Genomic DNA, 18,246 nt, shown 5'->3' on the forward strand with positions numbered 1-18,246 from the left:
TGATCCGTCTGATAAAGAGGTAACCTGTGAGTCCAGATGACTTCATGTTTACTCCTTCTGAAACCGACCACAACTTAACGCAACAATGGAATAGTTTTTTCCCCCCTTGGTCTCGACCAAGAACCGAACTGCAGGTGTAAAAAAAGGAGAAAAGATCCCACCACTAAAACGAACAAGCAAACTGAAATCACACAGTGGGATTGCAGAGCTTTAAAAAGTGGTGGGATTTGTGCAATTAGGGTTTGAATTGCTGCCAAAACTGTACGTGAGTTTTGGCACGGATACCAAAATGCTTTTTTTGACAGCAAGTAAGGAAACAGGTTTCCCTCAAAACACTTCGTATTCATTTGAGAAAATCTGCTGAACCTCTCTGTGCATCAATGTTTCATGTTGTCTTGACACAATTCTGCTGCCGTACAACAACTTCCCTTTTCTAAATAATGACACGTCTCAGTTGAATCACACATTTGATGGCAACTGTTGTTGTATTGACATCCCGAGAGGACGTCCACCAATTAGAAGGTCGGTTTGATCCCTCGCCCCCTGCAGTCTACGTGCCGACATGTCCTCGGGCAAAACACTGAACTCTAAATTGCTCCCAGCGCTGTGCCATCGGTGTATGAATGTATGTGTGATTGGCTGAATGCTGACTTGTGTTGTAAAGCACTTTGGGTGGTCGGTAAGACTAGAAAAGCGCCTTATAAATGCAGTTCATTCAATATGCAAGCCCTAGGTGAAATACAGGGGAGCAGGTAGCCAATAATTCACACCAGCTCATACAAATGTAATTTTTCAACTCATTATATTTTCTGTTTTTTCTGCCACCAGTGTCGTACAAGCTGTACTGTGTTGTGTCGAGACGTACCATCGTAGGTGCCGCTCTCCAGCAGCAGTCCACTTTCTTCCAGGTCACGAAATTCCCCCACGCTGATGAAATTGTAGTCCACTCCAGGAACTTCCCCCTCTCTGGGCTGCCGAGTGGTGCCTGCCAAAACAGTGACGTCGTTTAAGACAGAGGGAACAATCTAAAAACGAGTGGAATGAGCCATTTACTAACATGGGGGTGGGGTGGGGTGGGGGGTGTTGGAAGTGACACTGTATTCAGCATGCCCACAGGGATTATGATTCAAGTCCAAATACAGAACTCAGGGGTGCATCTGTGTCTACATCATGAATAGTCAACAGAGCTGGGACCACAGAGCTGTGAATTCATTATTAAAATATGAAACGGAGGAGAAAAAAAAAACACAGCAGCGGCACAGCTGTCAGAATACAGAGCAAGTGTAACTGATGATAATGATAATGAACAGGACCTTAATTGCAGACTTTTGCTTTGACTTCTGTGTCTTTTTCCCTTAAGGATGAAATTAAATGCCTTATAAATGCAATAATTAAATGAGGAGAGTAAGAGGAGGCGGTACATTAACGGATTAAATCTCACCTCGTGTTGACCTTCTGCATATCTGTAAAATAATTAAGCTACTTTTGTATCTGCCGTGTGAGTGATTGATGCAGTTTCTCCTCACAATCACATGCATTGCTTTAGTTTCCATGGCGATATAACAAGTATATATATATAAGTGACTAAACAGGTAAAGTCATGACCTGTCAGAATAATGCAACTTAAGTAAAAAATGTGTTCGTGCCAGACATCTCTATCCGCCAGAAACCAAAAGGATGAATTTTTGAACTCACACAGTTGACTCATACATTAATGCTCAGAGGGCATCACTGTCATTTCCAATAACTTTAACATAACAGTGGTTGAGGAAATATTCACCTCCTGTAGTTAAGTAAAAGCGCTACAATTATGCGCTGCTCTGTCCTGAAGTAAAGTGTGTATGATGAGGAAAATGTACTCAACTGTAAAAGCACTCAATGTAGATAAATATCCCCAGTGACTGTCACACTATCATTAAATCATAAGATTATTATCACTCTTGTATTAATGTAAAATCAGAATTGTACTATTGCTGTTGAACTATTTTGTTGAGGACTGCAACCAATGAATATTTTCATGATGGATAATAGTGTTTTTTATTTAGCTGACTGACTTTTCAATTCTAGAAATGAATATAAAAAAGGAAATGCCATCACATTACCCAAAGTAATACATCCGCCGTGTTTGTTTTGTCCAACCAATAGTATAAAAATTCAAAATTGTTAAAAATAAGAGGAAAATCTCCACATTTATGAAATGCCGACTGATAATTTCATTTGTAAAACTTTTGGTACTTTGATTTACAAAAAAACACATTTTAAAACTTCGTTGGATGTTTTATAGACAAAAAAATGTAATCTGTAAAGTAACTAGTGACTAAAGCTTTCAAATAACAAGTTGAAATAATAAATCTCTCTCTGAACTGCTGTGGAGAAGAAGTAGAAAGTAGGATAAAGAGAAAAGATTGTCACGTCTGTACTTCACTGGAGTAAAAAATCATGTTTGTACAGCGTATCGTCTCCATGCCAGTTGTCATGGTCAAGGATCAGTTGCTTCACGTCTCAAATGATCTTGAAGCAACATCTGCACTATCAGTTCCAACTTTTCTCGATTTTCTGCCCGTTTTCCACTATTTTTATTCGGTTTTTGTGCCTTAAACACAATCCCACTGCAAAAGTAAACCTCCACACAGTTCCTGCAGAGTTCCAGCCATTAAATATTAATCCAGCATAAGTGCTGCATCTGGAACAAGAGTCATGTTTTGCCCTGTTGATGCTCTCATCTGTGAGACACAGAAAACATATTGTTATGAAAATGATTTCACGCTCCCCGACATGCCGAGTCTGCTTACCGTCATTTTAGATGTAATCAGGGCTCTTACGGTACCTCAGCTGAACTGTTCTGCTATCTGTGCTGCAGACACAGGGCGATTTTAACTTGGAGTTTAATGGGAACCTATCCCCATTCTTCATTTTCTTTCCTGTGTCAACATCCACCCTGACTGCAGTGTGAGCCATCACATCTGAAACAGTTTAGCCTGTTGCAAAGACAAATCTTTTATTTTGTCAAATGGAGCAATCGGAGGAGACCGGGCCGAACCACAAAAAGGAGGAAATATGAGCTTGTTTTTGGGAGAGGGAACAGGGAAAATGTGGTTATTTTTTATTGTTTATACAGCTACTTTACCTGAAGATTCTCATAAAAGTTAGATCAGATTTACTGCCTTCACAGTTTCAGCTGATGTCTCAAGTGTAATGTGATGACGTGCAGAGCTGATGGGATTTTCAAAGCGGGTTACAGCTCAAAAAAAAAAAGGAAACGGGGATATAAAGGCTGCGGATGCTATCTGCACTGATGCGTTCTGGATGGGTGAATTCACAGAGCAAAGCAACCCATCAGCCTCCACACCTGGGCAGATGTGAGCGAAGAGTATTATTACAACCCAGTCATGTGAGGAGAGACTGCTAAGAAAGTAGAAATCTAGCCGTTATCTGAGATGGAGCTTTGGGATGAGGAGCTTTGAAGAAAAAGACAAGAAGAAAATTTGCTGCCATGTCTCACAGGAGAGGAGCGAACTGTTTAAACTTCCATCTTGTGTGTGTTTTCTTTGAAGAGATGAAACAACCTCATGAAAACGGAATTAAAGCAACGAAAAAAAGCAAGAAGTGCTACTAGTAACCAGGTCTACAGGGGTTGTTGTGGCTCCAACACAAAATCTAGCTCTCTAGTTTTATGTGTGAATTCTATTTTGAGAGTTTCCCTCCGAAGCAGGTTGAACACCCACTCTGTGAAGGCACCAGAAGCCAAGCGACAAGGATCAACCGACGTCGAGGCTCCAAGATGCTGATTGCAGCTGAAAAAAATTAAAAAGCAAAACAAAAAGGAAAAAACAATGATTTGATACCACATACTGTAGTGCCAACTTTGAATAAAGTAAAGGAGAAAATTAGGCACAGTAGGATGTTGGCTTTAAAGTCTGATAAACACACAATTAATCAAAATACTATCCTGGAAAGGAAATCCTAGTCCTGATTGATTTACACAGCATACTAATAATTTCTCAGTTGGGAGCACATGTCCACAACTATGAAGAGGACATATGGATGAAAGCAACAGTCATCAGCTAGCTTACAACTAGCTCAACTAGCTTACTTTTTGATGCGGCAGTAGCTTCATGCATTCAGCTGAAAACCTTAAAAATACTGATGCTTAAAGTAATAATCTCGAAGATTTTCATGTAAATAAATATGTGTTAAGTCACTATCTATCGCCGGATGAGGTAACACTATGATGATCAAGCCTATGGTCCACTGATGAAAGCCCTTGCATTTGCTGTAATACCAAAGATGCACACTGGGTGTCGGTGCGGACTTTCCTGGAAAATATGACACCCAGCAGAGGTTGGTCGGCCAGCGAGAGTAGGCGGTTCGCACACGACATAACATTTTTGTTTGTCCTGGTCTCTGCTAGCGTTGGGAGTAAAAGTCAACGTTACTGTTAACGGTCATGGCCGAACAAACACAGAAAAGACCGATAACAGCGGACGATGAAATGGAGGAATGAATTAAATGTTATGGCGGCGTGGCAAAGCCGCCAACTGACAACCGACTGACGTCACACAGGCGACACTGGATCTATAGGGAGCAGTGAGGTCCAAGAATACACCTGCAATTGCCGCTTCCAGAAATCTTAGAGATTGCCACTTTAACTTATCTGCACAATAATACCTTTTATTAAGTAAGTAACATTATTTGCATTCATCACAAACGATTAAGAAACTTGTCCAAAAGCTCATATATATTGGGGCCCCCAATGTACAGAGGGTGTGTCCTCGCTGCAGCCGCCAGGGTTCGATTTGATGGTTGTGAAATCAAACGAAAAGGAGGCAATGTGGGATAAAATCAGGCTCAAGTGGCTTGTACCTGCATTTATACAATTTAGAGGCCTCTGTGGTTAAATGCAACCTTTTTATGCCATATGCAGAGAACTTTTATTTGATATTGTGGGCAGTTTTTAACATTAACTTTCACTTTTTTATTTCTGCGCAGCAGCTACATCAATGCAAAGCTGCCTTCTCTCTCTTGTCTCAGTGGCTTAAAAACTTAAAAGGAGTCCTGTTCAATCTTAAAAAAAAAGAAAAATCACAGATTGAAAACCTCGGGCTCTTTTTTTTTACATTTCCACTATCCTTTCTTGTTTTTTTTTTAAATCTGGCGAAGAGACTCGTGGCTGATTGCCGTGCCATGCTGGATATTAATGCCCAGGGACTGATAGTAAAAAAGAGAGGTAGCTGGTGTTGGAGTTGGGGGTCGAGATTTAGCAACGCTCTCAGGATTTCGTGGTGCCCTGGACCCCTGGCACTGTCTTGAGCGCCAGGGGTCTTTTCGTGGGAGGCAAAGTGTGACACTTAATGAAGCCTCGCTGTGTGTAGTGGGAGAAGAAGGAAGTCATGCTTCTCTCACTCTGAGCCGCCATTCGGGCTGCTGTAATGAGCGCAGGCATCATGCTGTAATGGCTATTTAGGCTTCTTGCACGGTCACTGCGCCTCAGTGTGCTGTGCTAAGCCACCGGCGAAGGCTGGCATGAGCAGAGCGGACAGGGGACATATGCTGAGCTACTGAAGCCAGACTCCAATGTCTCGCATGGGATGTGCGATGGCACAAGTTTTTTATGTCTTCAATGTCTCTCCGAATGAGACTCAAATGTTCTGAATTGGTCGAAACGAGAACGTGATGTGTGCCGTCAGAGCTTAAATGACTGTAATACTCTTTAAAGATGATGGGAGGAAATTGAGCCCAGTACTTGAGATGTAAGAAATTGAGATTTGGCTGCCTTTAATGAGAAACCCAACGGATACTGGATTTTTATGGTTAAAGCTGGGATAGATATTAGGGAGTAAAAAAAACTCCCAACACTGATATTCTTTAATATACAGAATATATACTGTACATAAACACACTGTTGCAAAAATCCCTCAGATGTGGTTATCGAACACTTGAAAAGACAGAGATACGTACACTGTGTAATGTAGCCAGGATATTTTATAGTTGAGGAACACCTGAGGAATTCATACTCCAAACAGCTAGGGGGCAGCGTATCACCAGGGTAACCACTAACTGCTGCTAACTGTAGCTGCCGTTAGCAAGTTAGCACAGTCAGCAGAGTAGCTAGGAGCTAAACATGACGTCAAACATTTCTTCACATTCTGTTTTATCTTATTTTTTTAATGTTTTAAACTAAAATTCTTACAATTTGCACCTTTAAACTTCAGTGCACTGAAACAATAAACCTTACTGGGAATTTAAGAATTTTAAATGTGGTGATATTGGACAACACATACACTGAAACCAATATATCTGTTATAAGATTGGCTGAACACTTCTTCTAACTCTTAATACTCCATATAAATGAAAAGCTGATGAGCACTGAGGCCTCATAATGTTTTTATTCTGTAACCGGTTTATACATCTCTACCCCAAACCAGATTCGTTCAGCAAGATGAGAAACCAGAAAAATGTTATTATCTCCTGTAAGTCATTACTGCTCTATTGTACATTAAATGCAACTTCAAAATATGCCTTTAAATGACTTCCCCCTCCTCGCAAAATGTCATAAATGCAGAGCTTTCTAAATGCTAAGTGAGACGGATAATAAACGACGTCTGGAGAAGTGATAAATAGCAAAAATGTTGTTTTTTTTTAACTCAGCTGTGCAGCCCAGAGAATTGCAGCTGCTCTTTCATTTACGCCTGTTGGCCTTGTTGTCCATTTAAAAATCAGTCGGGTATAAAAACAAAATGTTCTGTCCCGGTTATTTATTCTTCTATTGGAAACAGGAGCAGTGGAGCGCACTCATAAAGAAAGACAGTAAAAAGAGAGAATGGAGAAAGAAGGAGAAGCGGCGCTCTTTCACACCTTTAATTGTGAGATAACCAAGGTCGGAGCATAATCCAAAACTGAAAATAAATCTTCTCTCTTAATTCAATACTTTATATACAGCCTCGAAAGTCATTTTCGTTAAATTAAACATAAAAACCGAGAAAGTGTGCCATTCTCCCTCGATTCCAAGACGCTTTGTTTTGTGCGAGCCCTGAAGACTTTTTCACTCACTGTGGGTAATTGTAGCTTTCTATATTAAAATATACTCAGGTTTTCCCAGGACATCGGAGACTGAGACTGGGTGCTGCAAAAGAAATACAGGCAAGAACATAAGTATAATGATGCAGGTAGTGCTACAGATGAGAACAGACCTGGCTCCATCTGGAGGGGTCAGGGGGGCAGCAAGCAGAGCCCAGACAGAGAGAGAGAGGAGACTGAGGTGCCCAGGGGCTGTGAAAGCTATACTTACAGGGAATGGTGCGCAGGTACAGGTTGTCCCTGATCACCTGCTGGAGCTTATGGTCCAGGGAGCCCTTCTGAAACTGCAGACTGAGGTAGTGACGCAGATCAGTATTCAACACCTTACCTAGAGGGAAAGGAAAGAGAAATCTAGGGGTCAGTCCGACAATTAAATCACGTAGGAGGCCATCTGCACGCCGCTCATTTAAAAACACCCACTCTGATGATTTGATTGAGACAATAAAAAAAGGCATTCTTGAATTTGAAGTCGTAATGAGCTACACCAATCTCCCTCCGACAAAACGGCAACACACGCTACGAGCGGCAAAACATAAGGGTCCTTGTCTGGACAGCAATTACGTGCACCTGAGAAGGCTGGGCGCTAAGTGGCAAAGATGGCTCACTGAAGGGTTGAAACATTAATTGGGCTCATCTCATTAAAATCCAGATGCATGCATTGCGAAAAGCAGTTACATAACATTAGGACTGTCGGCAGCATTTCAAGCGAAGTCTGAGGAAGTGTAGGAGCTGCAGAGTCACCTCCAAGAGGAGGCGAATTCTCCTCCGAGCGACAGATTGTCAAAGAGAGCGATAAAGGCACACGGAAGAAACAGAGAGAGATCGCCCTTGTGTTTGCTATAGTCGTACTCTTCCTGTGTGCGGACTCCAGCTGTGGAGCAGGAGCTCTTTCCTCGGGGAAGGGACACGCGGGATGTGCTTTGAATGTGGCTTCAGTCAGACTGAGGGAATCAATAACCAAGCGCTCCCTCCTCAAAGCTGCCTAGCAGGGGGGGGGGGGGGGACGCAATTACCCTGAGCACTGGGGTCCCACTATCTACATAGCACGTCATGCTGCAGTTGTTATGACACAGCACACAGCTGCAACAATACTTGTCAAAATCTCATTTCATGTTCTACATCTGTTTATTCTCTTCTCTGTCTGCGGTCTGAAGCAGCTCTCCGAAGACCAGAACACGGTCATGTTTGCTGTCGATGTCTGCCGGTTTTCTCTGACGCAAAGGGGTTGAGATCTTCTCCAGATCAGAAAGTGTTGACAAATAAAAAATCAGGCAGAAGTCAGGCTGTGGGTTATTTCATCCAGACTCCAAAATGAGATCTGTATTAAGCTACTTTGAGGAACATCAGTCAATAACATAAAACACCTCACCCAGAAAGACACCTACGGAGATTTTAAACGCGTCGCCTTTTCCTCGTTGAGAGACTAAACCCTGCTGTTGGCTAATCTTCCGATGAATATTTCATCATAGTGTGCCAGAAGCTTCTCATTTTCACTACTCAATTTCACTGATCTGCCGCTTGCTAAAAAAAGTCATTGTAAACTTGCTTTGATTTCAGCATGAATCGTTTTTTAAACTCCTTTTCGAATCTATTCACCGTACACTTGGCGTATACACACACACATCTCGAATGAGTGGCGGGGCTCAAACTAGCAGATATTGGCAGAAAGAAACTGAATAAAAAAATAATCATACTGCGAAGTAACAAAGATATTCCCACAGCAAAAGCAATGAAAATTTTAAAGAGAGGAGCGACCTACGCATTTCCCACACGCGACTGGAGTTTTACTCTGAAACTCTGAGCAGCAGGAAGTACTGAAGGATAGACTTGGCTACCGGGGAATAAAAAGTTATCGCCCACCAAATTCAAAACTTAAGTTTCTCTGAGGGGATGAAACGACTACCGCTGGGACTGCAGATTAGCAGATTCATGTTGCCTGATTGAGAAGTCGAGTCTCCCCTTTAAACATCTGCCAAAGAGTGGTGGTGGAAACATTTTGGAATAAAAGCACTTCTTGCCTACTTAGTGTTAGACAAAACTCAATACTTTTGCTCCGCAGGCACACACACACACACACACACACAACAAGCTGAAAATTCAAGTGATTTCTGGAATTCTGAGGCTTTTCGAGTGCGCCTGCTGCTTTACTTAAGTTGAAACAGTCCAGTAACTGCAGCACGCCAGAGGTACCAAGTGAGGGACCGCGGGCCAAAAGAAGCGTGGCCTCTCCATTATGTAACTCTATAGACTTTTTACTGGCAGAATGAATGAGTGGAATTTAGGTCAAGGAAACAAAAAAGCTGGGTCTGGCTACACATTGCAACTAGAAAAAAACCACAAGCCTGCGGTCCATGTTCCCAGAAGCTATGAGACATGAAAAACCCCAAAACACACACACAAACAACACACACATCCCATTCAGCGTCAGATCTGTTCACATGTTAAAGTGAGCCGGAGTGATTCTGCCTCCATCATGGCTTTCATCATGCTTGGGAACGCCACTCTGGATCCAATTTTCAATACACTGCCCTGAAAGATCAGCTGGTTTCAGTATATACAAAGGATGGAGCTAATTGTCAGCACAGGATTCCTTCAAACCCGAGGGTAGATACCCCACTGGGTCGACAAAATCAATCTCTTTCTCTCTCTCTCATACGCACACACAAACACACAAACACATGCAAATCACCTCCCCTGCCCAAAGAAAACTCCCACTCAAGTGCCTCTAACAGGGTAGTCTTTGTGGCCCGCCTGTCAGGTTGCGTTAGCGTGCTACATCATATCTCCAGAGACGGAGAGAGAAAGAGAAGAAAAGGGAGGGAGCGCCAACTCTCAGCTTCCCGCTAGGTTACAAGGCAGCGCATCACTGGCCTGCCAGGCTGGTAGTACGAGGCATGTTGGACACAATGGAAGCCTTTGTGCCTTGTCATCTGGCTATTAGACCCCTCTCTCATACAAGAGGGGGTAGTTGGTGGGGTAATGAGGGGGGCTTCAGTTCAAGGATGGCGAATCATTAAAAACAGAGGGGGCGCGGGGAGGGAGAGGAGGACGTTTGCAGAGAGGAGTAATGATGATGCATGGGAAGACACGTGGAAACTCACTCCGCCTCTCTACTCCTGCCCTTTCATCATTATTCTATCGCTCCATCTCTGACTGTGCGTCTTCGCCTCCCTCGCTGCGGAGATTTATCAGCCCTGGCAGATCCCCACAGGGCTCCTCACACCTATGTTTGAGATCGCTTTCTGAGTAGCTATCAGCCTTCCCGTGCATCTCCCCTTTTATTCTTTCTTCTGCTGCAAGCCACTTAACCTTTGGTGTTTCTCTCATATCACAAGCCTTTGCTTTCAAGTGATGTGTGCATCCGCCTGTCGCTACTCCTCTCTGCCCGTCTTCCACCTCTTAGATCATAAAAACCAAGCCCTTTAGCTCTAGCTCTTTCTGAATTTCTAAAGTTTTTCGGTATCTACAAATATGTGCAAAAAGAAGTGGGAGGACAAGAGACGAGAGAAGACGAGAGGAGGGGTCTTACTTAGATCAATACTAAAAGATCTAAGTACGGATCTAAGAGTAAAGCCATACTGTATGGATTTACGAACAAAACCCCCCACTTTCTGCCCGTCTCTCTCTTGGTCACACACACATCCACAGAAACTAAAACAGAGCACATGCTCCTGCCCATCATCCTCTCCCCGGTCCCTGAAGACACTTACATTTTGGGATCTGCCGTGGGAAACTCCTACTCTCAGCTCACCTCACCATCTGTCATTTTCTGTAACTGATGTCAAAACTATTGAAGTGCCTTGCACAAAGTCTTTCATTGAGAGAGAGAGACAAGTTGTTTTGCAGCCAAGAGACCAGACAAAAGCTTCAGTCCTTCTACTATTATAAATCGGGTTGAGCATCAGCACAGTTTTTGACTCAGATTTTTTGCTGCAAGGCACACAATCAAAGTGCATAGCACAGCAAAGCCTTTAAATAAAGGGTTTTTCTTAATGTTTAAAGTGTCCACAAGCTTTTGAAAAGATAATAAGCTTCAGATTTTTTCCCAGTTTACAGTAAATGAGTAAAGAGAAAAAGACTAGGACTCTACAGCCATCGTCTGTGAGCTTGTACTTGGGCACAGCTGTGCTTTGAACTAACTGTGATTCTACAATGCTGATGTTTGGCAGATATAATGTTTACCATTTAAGCTTAGCACGTTAGCATGCTAACACTAAACACAAAGCACATATCGGAACAGACTGAAGTTTTGATCTGATGCCATTAAGTGAAAAGTCAAGGTATCACCAAAGTTATTACAGTTCATCCTGAAGGGACCATGAATGTCTGTACCAAATTTCATGAAATTTTCTCCAATAGTTGTTGAGATAATTCACTAAAATAATACAGCCATCCTGCTAGGAAAGCTACTAAATCATGCTCATGAGTGAGAGTTTTCATGGAAATAACATTGCTTGGCAACGAGAGAAGAATTGAAAAACAGCCACTTTTTGCCAAATAACCTTGCACACTAGATACTGTGCACTCAGGTGAAACTATCAGTCTGAGTGCTGCATGAATTTGGCAAAAGAACACTTCTGCCGAAAGTTAATCGACCTGTCTTCTGCTACAGCTTGGCTGACTTTTTGGCACACCAACATGGCCTCACTTCGCCAGGGCCAAAACAACTGACTGAAGTTAAGATGTTTAACTAGGCACCCGATGAAAAAGCAGTCAAATTACAATGTCCTTGCATAGACGCAATGTTTTTCCTAAATGAGAGCGGGAAGCGATGCAGAGATGTCACCGGCAGGGGTGTCAGTGGGCGTCTAATGAGGCGATTCTCTGACAGCGGTGCAGCTCCGGAAAGAGCGAGAGAAAGCCCCTGCCATCTGCTAATTACCACCTTGTTAGGTGCATTTGGCAACTCAGGCTAGCAGAATGTCCGGCCTCATTCTGCGTGGCAGGCAGAGAGAGACTCAACAGTTTATTGGCATTTAAGGGACACCCAGACTCTTCACTTCCTCCCTTAAAATGGCAGAGAGACAAATGGGACACAGACAGACAGACAAGCATTTTGGGTTCCAATAACAATGGTCTCATCGCCCGAAACCCATGTGCAGTGAAAGTGATAATGGCAGAACTACCACTACACTCCTCTTAAACACTTGGTGTGTTTTCCCGTCTGAGACAAGCTCTGCTGCTCCTACAGCCTCTGTTTCAGGTGAGAGATGTAATTGGCCGGCAGTGTGAAGTCAATTAGTGGCTGCAGAGCCCGAGAGATTAATTGTGGATGGAGATGGGGGCTTTGGGATGAAAAATGTTTCATGAAGGTAATCAATGTCGCCGATTGCCCTCTCCCTTCCCTCAGGTTAGACACATCCCTCTTAAAATCCAATTAGTGGGATTGTATCTCAACATCAGGTCAGTCTGCACAAGCTGGGTGTTTTCTGGTTTAAAATGACTAATGACCAGGTTGAAAAACTCCTTATACAACATCCATTTTTTGCTTCAAACTTTGTCCTTTTTGCAATAATATATCAAAAGTTTCCAACACGTTTCGCAGTAGAAGTCAGCAGCCATCAGCCTCACATTCCTATTAATAACAGAGCAGAGAGAGAGAGATGTGACTCTTCATACGATTTTGAGCTTGCCGTGCCACAAGGACAATCCCTGCACCCTTGGCAGAATTGCATGATCAACTCTTTAAGCAGATAATTGAAAGGAATAGTCCTGCGACACATTGCGTGCAGGCTTAATGTTGCGGGCATATTATAGTCAATGTGATAATCATCAGCCCACTTGGCAAAAGACACAGATGGCGTCCCAAAGCACTCAGCATTCAGAAATATATTCTTGGCTCTGGATTGGCTTTCCTGCTATTGTTGGCTGACTGTACTAAATATCCATTAGTTACATGTTTGAAATAAAAGTGGCTCAGTGCTTTCTTGGCCCATTTAATAACACACGCCTATTCTGTTGATACTTAAAGTACAATGTGTCTACAATCTCACAACTTCAGAGCAGCCAGCTGAAGTGTGTAGGAGGGTATAATGAGTTATTGCTGAAAGAGGTGAGATTGGATTAATTGAAGGCACTGTGTCCTTGCCAGTCACTGTGTTAAAGCATGTGACAAAAAGTGTCAAGCTTTTTTTTTTTTTCCCAGACACAGTGAAGTGACCTTGAATTTGTCATTTCTAATCCTATTGCGGCTTAGAGGAAGACATTTAACAAAAAGCTGAAATTACGGTGAGGTCGAGCCTCGCCCAGTCTTCTCTGTCCCTTCTTTGGATTCTGAGCTGGGGCAGGGAGGTGAAAGAACAGTCACAGCCACCCCGAGGTCATCCTGGGCGGGCGGGGCTTTCTCCCTTTCTCCTGTCCGACTTCCTGTGATGAGGAGCAGACTGACAGATCATGACTTTAACCTCTCCTTCGCCCAGTATCCATCGCCAACCGCTTCCCTGAGCACTGCTTTCTGCCCTGCAGTCTTTCAGGTTCAGTGCAGCTCAGTGGACACTCCCACCACCATCACTGCGGTGGTTAGCGGCTTGCTGCCCATTAGCCTCGCATAGTCAGACCTATCTCCACTAGGGCTGTGTCAGCACTGGAGGAAGGTCTGGCTCCACCCATTATCATTCTGGTATAGGGGGGAAGATGTTGTGGCTTGTTTGTATTTCTTTGAACCAATCACAATCATCTTGGGCGGTGGGAAGCCCAGGAGGCACCAACGATGCCCCTGCAAAACAGTGGGTCAGACTAACTGCCCATAGGTGTCATCCATACTAAAAAATGTTAGGACCGTCCAGAGCTGAATTAAGTGTGTTAGAGGGTTAAATTAGGAATAACTAATTTGATGGTTTGATGTTTGTTTCGGTCTCTTCTTGGTCTGTTGCTCCACTGCTTTGGTCCAGACTGAAATCTATCAACTGGTATTCGATGGATTGGCACAATGTGGTCTTCTGTACATTGGACATTCATGGTCCCCAGGGAATGAATCCTAATGCGTCCTTTGATGATTCTTCCTTTTCCTTGACTTTGAAATGTCTAAACAACTATCAAATGGACTGCCGTGAATTTTTTTCTACAGACATTTATGGCCCCTGGAGGATGTTGATGGTTTTCATGTCGTGCCACCAGCAAATCGTAGCTTTAACTTATCCAGTGAAATATCTCGGCGTTGACAGTTCCCCTAACTTTTCACCGCGCCCAACCATTGATCTTTGTGGCTCTGAGTGAAATGTCTCGACAACTGATTAATTGCCAAGAAATATGATACAGACAATCATGTCCCCCACGGGATGAATCCTAATAACTTTGGTGACTCCTTACTTTCACATACTGCCAACATTTTTTTCCCCTAACAGTTAAATGTTAGTGTGCTAACACGCTTAAATTTAATGGCGAAAAACTGGATGGTGAGCATAATATCTGCTCAGCATGTGTGAGTGAGCATGTTAGCCTTCAGCATTTAGCTCAAGGCACCACTGTGTTCGCTACATTCAGCCTCACAGTGCTGCCAGCGTCTGGCGTGCCACCAGCGAGTCTTGTCACTGTAACCGATTACATCACACGCACATCCATGAGCTAATCGCTGTTCAAAACACCTGTCATTGTGGGGCAGTTTTACAGCTTTTCTGTTTATAGCCAGAAACCATCTCATTCACTTCAGAATCAAAAGTAGCCCCCTATGAGCTATATTTAGAAGTGAATTGAGTCTGGGATCTGTGGTTTTTAATTAAGCTATTAACCAGGAAATAATTTACATCACGGCTGAGCTGACAATGGCAGTTTTGTTTACCAAGGGGGGCAGCTGCAATGCTAATAGTGACACTAATGATCCGGTTTCATGTGCCGACCACCTCAGGAGGTCTCGTGTGCCACACTAACAGTTCAGTGCAGAACCAGACACTGAGACCGGGGCTACTGGCCCAAGGCATGTGTCCTACAGTGTAAAGCCTGCTATTCAGGGAGGCACTGCAAAAGAAGAAACTAACAAACAACAGAGAGAAACCCGGGTCAATACAGCAAGACAGACCTTAACGAGCCATGGAGAGCTCTGTTGTCCACTACCGCCAAGGGCATTGTTCAAGCATGTATTTCCAATATTATGACCAACAAGACTGATACGGAAAGAGAGAGAAAGGATGGTAGAGAGGATGAAAAGACCAAGATTTTTAACAAGGTATCTTTAGGCTTTAGCACCTGTCTCTTTAGCCACTGGTTTCTCTTTCATCTCCCTGTTCCAATATCCCTGCACCTCTGGTCTGCTTAAAAATGCACAGCTCTAAAACCTCTAACGGTGAGGTCAACCCCCTCGTGAGGCATACAAACAAGATAAAATGAATGGATGAAAATGCATACTGCGGCAGAGCTCAGGACGGGAGCACTATGGTTTATCTAGGTGTGTGTATGTGTGCGCATTGTGCCCCCTTTGTTCATTTGGCTGATCTGTTGTGTGGAGCCTGTCAGGATGTAATGCAGAGAAGCAGAACCTCCCTTCTGTACTGCGCATCATCAAAAGCCTGCCGCTGTTTGCAATCAATGTGGTCTGAGCTCTCCGTCTGTCTATTTGCACACACACACACACACACGCACCTGCTGTACACAAACACATGCACACAACCTCAGTTAAAACAAAAAACACCCACTCGTACCGCACGTGAGCATAGATGCGTGCACACACACCAACACGCGATTGGCTTCCAGGGAAACCGACTGAGAAAGAAGAGATCAAAGAGTCGAACAATCTTTTTCGCCTCATCTCCATGATAGAGAGTGATCTTTGCATCCCATCGTATGGAGGCGGAGACAAAGGGTTTCATTGTCATCAGCGGATCAGAGAGAATGAAAGACGCTACGTGGGGAGGGAGCAATCAGCGTATTGTAGAAGGATCTGAAAGAGGGGAAACCACATGGAGATGGATGGAGCGGCGGCAGCAGCAGCAGCAGAAACTTCAGAGGCTCTTGTGGATTACGGGTTCTGCAGTGCGAGTAAAGTGATGCGCTCTTAGCCTCAATAACTTGGGCTGTCACTGACAATATGCCGCCCGATGCATCAGAGAGAACCCCAGGAGACACAAAAGTCTCTCTATCTTGTGCTTTTCCTTTCTCTCACAGAGGCACACACAAACACTGCTAACATTTTTACCCCCAAAAAAGGGAGCTGGAAACACCCAGACGACACTGCATCAGAGATTTCTTCGTAATGGTGACAGAGGTATACATGTGACAGGTACCTACTGAGGTAACCGCTCTCTTGGCTTGCATATGTGTGTGTAAAGCGCCGTTCAAAGGCCTCGGGTATGTCAGCAGTGATGTTTTAAGTACGTCTGCTAATAATATGCACATCGGTGCAGAAGGCATTGTATTGGAAAGTGCAGCCCGCGGTGCTGCAGTTGCTGATTTGACGTGTGCAGCTCTCGTTGCCAGGGCTGACCCAGATGCTGCCACCACCCTCGACACTCGCACACATCTTCAAAGGGCGTCCTGCTGACACGGGCGCATGCCAGGGCCACATTTGCATACATCGGTGCTGAAGCAATTAGATAATTAATTGATTAGCTACAAACATTTATCAAGTGAGAACACCAGTCAGTTTTATGAGGCAAACATTTGCTTTTGCATTTCTCTACTTTCTCCACTAAGATACCAAGTTTTGGACGATTGGTCGGAAAGCAAATAAAGTACAAGTACCTCAAAATGATTCTTAAGTACATTACTTGAATTGTTTCTTTCCACCAGTGGTATTAAATAGTTTGCTGGTTGTCAGAGATGCAGTAATTTACCTGGTTTTAACTCAGTTCTCCTGGCATGAAGTAGACCAGCCAGTGAGTAGTTCATTATGGTAATTTAATAAAGTGCTGTATACTGACACAAATGTGAGGAAATGTATCTTGTGCACTTTCATTTTAAGGCTGCTTTGCATTTCTACTCCACTACATTTGCAGATTAAGATTGTAAATACAAAACATGTGATGATCTAGTGATAAAATACTTTGCATTATCATAAAATAAAATACCCAGCCGGTACATGAAGTAATTGAAATCAGCTTCAACTCATCCAACTACAGTATAAAAAGCAACAGCATCACTAAAGGAGCCGATCTACCTAGTTAGAAAGTTTATGTTAGTACTAATCTTTAGAATTCCTCAGTGCTCGAGCAAATTAGTCAAACTTTGTCAGGACTTCTTCACAGTAACACCGCTGCTTCTTACTGAAGTAAAGGGAGCATGCTGTTTTGCTGCACCATCTCTCTTCCCTCCCTTTACAAATTCAGATCTCCTCTCCTGTAGAAAATGTAGGGTCATGAAGAAAGGGGCCAGCGGCATCGTCACATAAAAGTGGGATTAGCCCTGCTAGTGGCTTCAGGGGAAATCAACAAAAAATAACCATCAGGAGTTGGAATGCTTTTTTCACGCTTTAACGCCCACTGTAATCACTGTGTTAGTGTTTGATTGAAAGCAACAACATGTAACTTCCTGGAGAAACAAAGTTGATTGTTGAGTCTCGTCAACCAGGTCATCAAATACTCACGCTCTGGGCTGGCAGCTCGGGTTGGCCGCCAACCCAGAGCGTCGGTATTTGACGACCTGGGGATGAGACTCTTTGTTCAGAAAATTACATTTTGTTTGCTTTAATGTTCAGTTGTGTTACCTGGAGATTCAGTTGCAGATCGATCTCTACTGCAGAGATAAATGCAAACTGACAATCATAAGATTAATATATCATATTGTTAGATTATCAGGGGCACCTTGGTGGGTATATACCGAATGTATAACCTCCTGTAACATTTCATCACTGACAACACTTCACTGTGGAGGTCCTTGGCTGGTCCTTCACTTCCTCCTACTGTCACCAGTGGCTGTGGCTAAAAAAGACTAATTCCAGGTTCAGGGAAAGGTGTATCCACCATTTCTCACAAACATGCACACACCCACAGTCACAACCTGACCCCTGCCGTCCATCTCCAGGAGGTCAGGTAGAAATGGGGTGCACGAGGAGAAACCACTCTCCTACATTACATCCATCCATCATGTGCTGGGAGCCTCTGGCTGCAGAACAGGATACTCGCCTATCAATGAAATGAGTCAGCTGGCTGGACTTCAGTCATTTCAGCCCTGTGTTCACCTTACATCCCTCTCACTGAGAGATGTGTGCGCCTGTGTTGCAAGTGTGTGTGTGCAGAGAAT

General features: G+C 43.5%; 1 protein-coding gene across 2 annotated transcripts in view; it reads right to left on the bottom strand.

Annotated features, from left to right (window-relative positions):
* The window catches only part of magi3a (membrane associated guanylate kinase, WW and PDZ domain containing 3a), a 126,724-nt gene that overhangs the window by 43,787 nt on the left and 64,691 nt on the right, over window positions 1-18,246 (bottom strand). For both annotated transcript variants that reach the window (XM_073470088.1, XM_073470089.1), the window contains exons 2-3: window positions 7,289-7,405; window positions 866-985 (exon numbers count right to left, since the gene is read on the bottom strand). In XM_073470088.1, coding sequence (XP_073326189.1) covers window positions 866-985; window positions 7,289-7,405 — 237 coding nt within the window. The remainder of the gene's footprint in view (window positions 1-865; window positions 986-7,288; window positions 7,406-18,246) is intronic.

The sequence above is a fragment of the Pagrus major genome, chromosome 7 (assembly GCF_040436345.1).
Source record: "Pagrus major chromosome 7, Pma_NU_1.0".
In the NCBI taxonomy this organism is placed as follows: Eukaryota; Metazoa; Chordata; class Actinopteri; order Spariformes; family Sparidae; genus Pagrus; species Pagrus major.